The sequence below is a fragment of the Centruroides sculpturatus genome, unplaced genomic scaffold, assembly GCF_000671375.1.
Source record: "Centruroides sculpturatus isolate CEXI.00-Female unplaced genomic scaffold, Cexi_2.0 scaffold1258, whole genome shotgun sequence".
Taxonomy (NCBI): domain Eukaryota; kingdom Metazoa; phylum Arthropoda; class Arachnida; order Scorpiones; family Buthidae; genus Centruroides; species Centruroides sculpturatus.
In genome coordinates, this window is record NW_019385552.1 from 235651 (window position 1) to 245212 (window position 9562).

The 9562-nt window shown below is 28.9% G+C and overlaps 1 protein-coding gene across 1 annotated transcript in view; it reads right to left on the reverse strand.

The window, feature by feature from the left end:
- Positions 1-3302: 3302 nt before the first annotated feature.
- Positions 3303-9562, reverse strand: part of LOC111640054 (protein kinase C, brain isozyme-like) — a gene marked incomplete at its 5' end in the record, with an annotated part of 8827 nt that continues 2567 nt past the window's right edge. Inside the window, 4 exons of the mRNA XM_023386059.1 lie at positions 3303-7612; positions 8181-8288; positions 8397-8477; positions 8546-8684. Coding sequence (XP_023241827.1) covers positions 7598-7612; positions 8181-8288; positions 8397-8477; positions 8546-8684 — 343 coding nt within the window. The remainder of the gene's footprint in view (positions 7613-8180; positions 8289-8396; positions 8478-8545; positions 8685-9562) is intronic.

Here is a 9562-nt window from a genome sequence, read left to right on the forward strand (position 1 = left end):
AAAAAATAAAAATTATTATTATATATTTATTTTATATATTAATTTTATAATAAAATATAATAATAATACAAGATTTAATAAGATTTTACCCAACTTACATATACAAAGTCGACCCCCCTATAACACTGTTGATTATTCTGTTTTATATGAATTCCATGTTGTACGAGTCATTTAGATTTTACAAATACGTGAGCAGTTCAGAGCCCGGCACACGTATTTGTAAAATCTAAGTGACTCGTACAACATGGAATTCATATAAAACGGAATAATCAACAGTGTTATAGAGGGGTCGACTGTAATACGAAAAGAAATAATTGTATTCTTTATAGTCTAGTATTAGTCTTATATTGTTAAATTATAGAAATTCTGTTAAAAAAAATTCTACACGTAATTAAATTACAAAAAAAAAACAAGTTAAATATTTCGAATTCCACAAATTAATATTTGACCTAAATAAGTCGATTCCTGGAAGAACTCAAAATCAAATCCGAGAATTAAATCAACAACGTAGATAATAATTTCTAGTTTCTCCTGACAAATTAGTTAAAAAGTCATTACAAAATGTTTCAAAAATTAAAGCTGTAAGCAAGAGCAAACTTGTCGAATGCCAGGTCTAAATTTGTACGATGGCATTCAATCCGGCGGTCATCACTCGAGTCAGTGGTTCCCAAAGTGGGCGCTACCCCCCCTCCCGAGTGCGATGAGTAAATCCAAGGAGGCGATAAAACACACACATATATAAACAAATCTCACTTGACGTCACGTCTAAACCCACGGCAACGAGCTGTAGAACTACACAGTACGTTGAATCATTAAGAAAAGCATAAACGTGATTTAACAGGGCTCTTCTAGAGGTTTGTGTAATGCACGCATTGTAGGTCTCTGAGACAAGGTCACAGACGAAGAACAGAACAGGGCCTAAACTTTAATGTTTTTTACTTTTTTTTTTTTTAAAAAAAGAAACTTATTATAGAGCACTATTAAGAGAGTAAACAATGAAANAGGTTAAAGAAAATTTAAAGTGTTTTTCCATTAATTAAAAATGTTTTTTTTTTTGTTTCCTTTATTTCTAAATGTATGTTTATATTCATAATAAAGATAACAAGTGTATGACATTGAACTTAATGTTATATAAATGTACACAATTAATTAATATAGATTAGTAGTACAGTATTGGATATTACAAAACAATACTGCTTTGACTTTGAATTTATGATTATTGCAAATTTATAAGCTTCATTATCTATGATAATGTGTATTCAGTAGGAAAACTTGTTAACCTTGTCATCAATATTCTTCATCAATTTTTCATTCATTTAACATTAGAAAATTTGTAGGAAGAAGAAGATTTAGTAACTGCTTAATTTTGCATTTAACGTAACTTTATTATGAAGTTATTAAACAAAATTTACAACTTAATTGATACGCATATGAAACTACCGTCTTGTCTCATCTTATCTAAATTGAATTATTATATGATTTGTTTTCTTAAAGTTAAAATTATTTTATTAAAACAATTTATTCAATGTAGGAACAGTCTTCTAATTCATTTAGTAATTATAGAATTTATCACAGAATAATTTGAACATCATTTAGAATTTCACTACATTATTTATAGCATAAATCCTTTTTAAAATTCTACATTGAAGGTAAATATATCAGTAAATGTAAACATGCATTTTTATTGAGCAGAAGACTGAATTAAAAGAAGAATTAAAAAATATAATATTCTATAAATAAATTGATGTTAAGTCTTACTAAAGTCAGGATCATTTCTCGTACAATTACAAAATAATTGATCCAACTCTTTGGGATGTAACATTTATCATTATGCCATCATCTTAGTTACAATTAAACAATATTTTATATATATATATTTTTTTATAGTAATTACGGGGAAAAAGCCATATATTTTACTGATTAAATAAGTTTATTCGTATAGCTCTTATACACATTTAATAAAGACACAACTTGTTTAAATTGGACTTTTCAAACATTAACAAGGAAGCAAATATGGCAAATATCTGGTTAACATATAACAAAAGATCAAATAAACTGTCAGAGATTTTACAACAATTTACTGAATAAGCATAATTTTATACACTATTTACAATTACTAACAATGTTTAAATAGTTAATATAACTTATCTGGAATGATAATATTTTATATATATATATATAAACCATATATATAACATATCTGATTTTAAAAACTTTAAAATTTTGTGTTAAGTAACTTATAATATAATCGACATTCTTCTTTATTTTTTATCTTTTATATATTGTATGTTTTATATATATATATATATATACACACACGCACACACACACACATAAAGAAATATGTCAAAAGTATATATATATTTATAAGATATGGTTAGCTTTTGTCGATTATCAATTTTAAATTGGTTAACATTATCTTGTAAATTTTTTACAACGATAAAAATACTTTTATGAATGTCTTAACATTCGAACATTTATTATATACTTTCTGATTATAAAATATTAATCATTTAATAAACTTTGAATTATTTGATAGGTTTAAAAAAAAAATATGATAATTAAAAAAATACTAAAATAAAAAACATTTCTTAAAACTTAAAATTGTGTATATATATCTTGTTTTCTTATATTTATATTTTTTTTAAATAAATTGCTTTTTGTAGGGTCAATTTTCGAAATTCCAGATATCTATAAATTCCAAAGTATATTTGATTACGATTAATTACGCTGCATATAAAAAAATAACATATAATGGAAGCCCATAAACAATTTCTATATGAATGTTTAGTAATAAAATAATTATGATAGGAAAATCACCTTTAAGAATTATATTATAAAACTGCTTATATTAAGTATAAAATTCATAAAAACAGTAAAAATAATTATTAATTTAAACATTACTATTATTAAAATAATTAGATGTTGATGCCTACAAGTGAAATTCAGAATGCTTACAAATTTAATTCTAAATTCTGGATGTATCTAAGAGATATCTGGATTTCAGAGAATCAACCGTAANACTGATATAGACACTAGTCATTCTGTCAACATTAAGGTTAATGAAGCATTGAACAACCTGTCACTAAGCAAAAATATAAAAGCAGACTTCTTATACAATATCTCATCACCAACATTGTTAAGTAACAAGAACAATTTAGAAATCAAGTTACATATCTTAAGTGAAAAAAAATTAAATAAAAGCAAAATTAAGATAATATAGAATATCTCATTTATATTTTTTTCTTAATATGTGTCATAATTTACATATTTATATTTTTTCAATTACATACATAAATATATAAATATTCAGGTAATGATATATACTTGATTAAATCTAACATTTAAAGCCATTCATTTTGATATTAAATGATATAAGTATATCAAAGATAAAAGATCTCCACATAATTTTAGAGATATCTTTATCTTTTATTTTTGCAATGACACATTAGGTAGACTGTGATGTTAGTTCCTGATAAGAAGAGAAATAAAAGGAACTTGTCTATCATTCACTAACATTTCAATTTTATTTCTAGTTTTAAGTTTAAAATATAAGGAAAAGTTGTTAATTAAGAACTTGTAATAGATTTTATGGAGCTTATTTTTGTGTTTTGTGTGATAAAGAATCTTTGTAACCCATTTGGCATGTTTTAACTCTAGCATGAAAACTAAATTTTGTATTAATATTGAACTGTGTGAATGTATGTGTTTGATTAAGAGACTGCCTCTGAATGAATCACCATTATAAGGATTGGTATCCTTGTTTCTATCAGTTCTAGATAATATTGTGAATTATTTATAAGTGTCAAAATGTTATTTCAAAATAGTTAATAATTTAAAAAGTTATTTCAAAATGGCAAATAAAGTGCCCAACTTTGTATTGTCACCTTGTCTTTCCCAAAATAATCAATAGCTTTATTAACACAAATGATACATCTTATTTATCAGTAGCAATGGGCAAACGCAATGGCATTCCATCCCAATAATTCAGATATGTGCAGATACTTCAGCTAATTTAGATCAGTTTTGTGGAACAGAAGATATTGCAGCAGTTTCCAAATGGTTGCAATACTTCAAACATATTGCTAGTTTAAATGGATGAATCAACAACAATTGTCAGTCTACAGAACATTAAACTTAAACTTGACAGCACTCTTATCAAATTACATGATTTAAGAAATACAATAATTAAAGAAGCTTCAAGAAAAACAGCATTAGAAATTGGCAAAAATCTACCAGAAATCAGTGCCAAACATGGGTAGCTGCATTTAATGATGGTTATGTGACCACCAAGATTCTGGCTGATTTGTGTCAATGAACAGAAGTACACATCCAAAGAAAAAATAAAACTGTCTATTCATACATGCAAGGCAAGGAGCACTTATGCGTTCAATTGAGATTTAATGTAAATGAAACAAAATATGAAATTTTAAGCAGACTAAGAAATGGTCAAGTGAGTCAAACTATGCTAGATAAACAACACCTTTCAATAAATGAGCTGCTTAAGAATATCACGGTTCATGAACAGTTTGCTAAGAATCATTTTGGATCCTTTTCTCATAAACTTCTTAATTGACACATGATAAAAGTAAAATGAATGGTAATATAACAGAAATGACGCCTGAAAGACTACCACCTGCTCAAAACAATAGAACCAAACAAGATAATACTCTGCATTGCATCCTTTAAACACAACCACAAAGTATTAATTAACCTTAGATTGTCTAAGTTCTAAACATGAAAAGTATTGAACTAAATGTAAAAAAGAAGGTCATGGCACAAGAGATTGTTTAAAGACAGCCTCTATCACATCAAACACATCTTCCAAATGTTTCACTGTAAATTAAGCCAGATGTTACTGCACTTTTAAATACTGGCACAACTGATTTTTATGAAAGTGGCCTTAGCAGCTCACCTGAGTAAAACTGTAAAACCAATGCTAATTTGTGATTTTTGTGGTTAGATGATGCTATTAAGTCTTTCAATATTGTATGAATCAAATTAATTATTGATTCAGTTCATATACATCATGTAAATGTTTGTTGTTTGTAATGATGCTTTTAGTGGTCTAGATGTCCTACTTGAAACTGCCCTTCCAACTTTAGTTATGGTCCATTAACAAGAATATACAAAACTTATTGAAGGTCAAGATCAAGATGATAAAGTCCTTCAACAATTATAATAACACCCAAGTTGCTCTCTGTTGCTGTGAAATGATAAACACTGAACTGAAGTTCAGCTCGTTCTTAACAGTTTAACAGCAGGTGTCCCTTAAGAACGATGAGATGGTATGCAACCCTCAGGGCAAGCTATAGCTCAGGAGAATTATTATTTGGTGAAATCAGATGAGAAGGGACATGTGAACAAAGCTCTCCAGCACATTGGTGACACCTTGTGGAGAAAACAAAGGAATTGGAGAAAGAAAGATTCTTGATAGTGAAAGTACAAGAGTACCATTTTACTTGACAGTGTACTTGACTTAATATGAGGTTTGGTGAACTAAGCTAATATTCATCTTAATTAAAAAGTGGTTCATCCTTTTGATCTAATGCATCGAGAGCACCGCCGATAATCTTGGGTACCCCTTTTTTTTCTATCTTCTACCTTCTTCCTTGTTCTGAATCTCCCTATTCTCTTAAGTTTATAATAGTTAGTTATTCGCTCATATCATCATAGAAGTCATTAATGAGAATTTTAATGATCAATGCCTCCTTTTTACTTCAAACAGATGATAAACCATTTTGCAATGTTCTCATTATTGTACCAGTAATCAGCTTTAATGCAATGAAAATGAAAGCTAATGGTGTTCTAATTCTTAATTATGTTGTGCTAGTAGATGACTGTAAAGAATTTTCTGTATTGGTGACACCATCATCCAACACTTCTGAAGTTTTGGAGACTCATGAAGTTGACATGTGTAAACATACATCTAAAATTGAGATCACTTTGGTGATATGCCAAGTAATTACTATTACTCAAATTAAAATGAATGACCAAGTTATGAACATTCAACATGCTTCTTAAAGAGTTTCCTCTACATGTTGCTTTGATCCTACCAAATTAGGGTATATTAAGACTGCTATCATGAAAACGAATGAGGTACCAGGAAGTAAGTCTGTGAGTGAAGTTCCTTATGTCATGAACATGCAATTCTCTATGACATTGTGCAAGAGCTTAAAAATCAAAGATTTATTAACAGTTGTGGTGAAAGGGAGATTTTATCCCAACATATAAGGCCATAGTGCAATGGTTTTGCCCTTACAGATCATTGTGAGTGGATAGCCAACAAAATTATTCACAACATTATATCAGATTATAGCAGTCCTTAGAACTTGCAGCACCATGTATATTTTATACAGCAATTGAAAGTATATTTTATATACCATGTAATACTAATCTAGTCACAATGTCCCAATTTGCAGCAGATTTTAACAGCAGTTAATAAATCATTGAAATATTCAAAGTCAGATCATGTTTTGACCAACAGTTTTGAAGTAGTAAAGTCTCCTTTATCAACTTTTCATTATGCCATGGACTATGTAAAAATATCTCACTGTGCATTATCATGATATGTCAAGGTCACTTTAGTGTGGATAAAGCTGTATAGCTCATCCAAATTAAATTTTGGTTTCCAAAAATGACTGGTTATATTCAACATCATATCTGTCAGTCAGCATGTTAGCTGCAACTTTACAAAAGTTCTTGCTGGATGGATGCAAAGAGAACTTAATAATATATCTCCTAGTCACTGACTATTTAAAACTGTATGTATGAACTTCCTTGGTCTATTTTGTATTAATTCATAACATAATAAGAAACTATTACTATTCCTAGACAACATTATGAAGTTTGTATACCTCTGTCTGTCCATCATATGATTTGTTATTGAACTTCTTTAGCAGTTTGTGAATGATTTTGGTATTCCCATCCATATCATTACTAATAGAGAAATAGGTTTCACTTCACATGTATTCTCTGATTTTTGTACTATTTGTGGACTTAAGCATGTGTTAATACCAAGATACTGTTCCCAAGCAAATGGTAAAGTTGAACAAATTCATCTTGCTTTGTTATGCACTGGCATTCACCAAATTTCTGAACTTTAGTCAATCAGCAATGCATGGTCATCAGGTAGGTTATGTTACCACATGCATGCTTCCCAGCTAAAGCTTATTAAACTCAGACAAAAATTAAATCTGTGCTTCTTCTGATGATTTTAAAGACAAAGAACATAACAAATAATGTAAACACACTGTCAGACAGCATTAAAATCCTTTTAATAATACAAGTACTTTCAATTATACAGAATCATTTCCATTAGACTAAAGAACATCTGGAATTTGGAACAAAATTACTCTACATATAATATAAAATTTTAACATTTAAACATTTAAATGGAATTTGAGGCTTGTTGTTACAAGAAAAGGACATTGCTTGGAATATTGTACAATATGTTTTATATATTTTTATTAGTAAGTTTTATTTAGCAATACTTTCCAGGCTGGGGAAACTGTAGCATTTTCTCTATACATCAAACTTAAAGGTGAGCTTTGTAAGATGCTGAAGGATGGACAGTAGTTAGATTGCATGGTAGTGATTAATTCAGCAGGTACTGAAGTAAAAATATGGAAAGTATAATTTAGAGTGTTTTTTATGCATGGTTTATTTCACTATGTATAAAATATGTTTTATATTTTACACATAGTTAAAATATGTTAAAAATTTGTCTTAGTCCAAAAAATGGAATGTTGTAAAACTGTTTTTAGAGTACAGATGTCTTTTTTTTTTCTTGTTAAATTACATAATGTATATATTTTCTAATGAAGGTCAATGAAAAGGACCAAAACGTTTGATTAATAAATATTTTACTGCATAATTTATGGTCCATGTTTGTTTACTTACACATGTGAATTACATCTGTGACCACTTGGTCAGTATTTCCAAGGGAGTGCCAGAGTGAGAGGGAGAGAGTATGGGAAATTTTTCAAGAGAGAATGATCAAGACTTTGCATATGATAAGTTGTGTTTTTTGTGCCTTATATGTAAAACAGAATGTTCAAGAGAACAAAGCATATCACTTACACAATCATTATATTAAATCATTACTATATCATATTTTTATTATATTTTGTACTGTACTATTGCAAATAAAAGTAAAAAACAAACATCAATCAACTTACTCCTTTACAAGCCTCTTTAGCTTCTTTGGAAAGAGACTTTGGATATGAGACATTGTGATCAGTTATGGCTGAAAACAGTTCTTCTTCATCTTCTCCATCAAATGGTGGCTGAAATTTATTACAATCTCTATTTTCAAAATTTAAAAGAAATTTTCAACAAAAAATATAATTAGATATTTACATTACTTTAAATTGAACATAAATAAAAATATTTACCTGTCCAACAAGCATCTCATATAAAAGGACACCATAAGCCCACCAATCAACAGATTTTCCGTATGGTTGATAGAGAATTATCTTCATAGATATTTATCGATTAAATTATTGTTTGATATTAAATTTTTGTTATTTTGAATTTCACATACCTCGGGAGCTATGTAATCAGGAGTGCCACAGAAGGTTTTTGTTGTTTGATCACTTGATATTCCTTCTTTACACATACCAAAATCAGCAATCTTTATATGCCCTTCTTGATCCAAAAGAACATTATCTAATTTTAAATCCCTAAAAAATATTTTATGTATTTTTTCCTTTTCTATATTACAAGTGTAAACCTAAATTGTTGGATTTTTTTACCTACATTTATACTAATTTTAGTTAATTAAAATAATGTAATTTAGCCTAAAAGATAGATCATAACTTTTTGTTTTGATAAATGATTAGAAATTAGTATTGAATTTAATTAAATAATTTAGAAAATTCTTTGAAGAAAACACTGAGCACAAATCTGCTAATTTGGAATTATGATTCATTAATCTGGGCTTCAGTTATTGCTTTTATACAGTATATGTTGCAATTTGTAATTTAAGGTTATTAAAAGGAATTTTCTAGTCTGTTTATAACTTGATTCCCTCCAAAATGGGTCTTGTTTTTGGAGTATAATAACCCAGGAAAATTGAACAAATATAAGCCACATGAAATATCCAATAATGTTAACAAAAATACAATTTTGAATGGAATTGTAGAGATAATCAAGCACTTATCAGAAAATGAAAATGAATCACGACTTGTAGATGCCACTGAAATTAGTTCAGACTCAGATTCTGGTGAGAGGTGTTCATTGTTTACCACACAGTACATGTCTTACTTATATTACTGATAACAGTAATATAAATAAGATTAGATTGCCACCTTGATCACTAGATAAGTAAGCGGTAGATTGCCACTCTGATCACTTGGCCATCCAGCCAAGTGATCAAGGTGGCAATCTACTGCTCTGGGGTCCTGGGTTCGAATCAGAAAGGGGTGGTCCATCTGGATATGTCGGGCCCCATCCCTCACCACCGGACTGCCCATTGCAGACCTGGCCGAACCCATAATGGGCTTGTTAAAAGAGGCCCTCTTAGTGCCCACAGGGCGGAAAGAGCTAAAAAATAATGTAA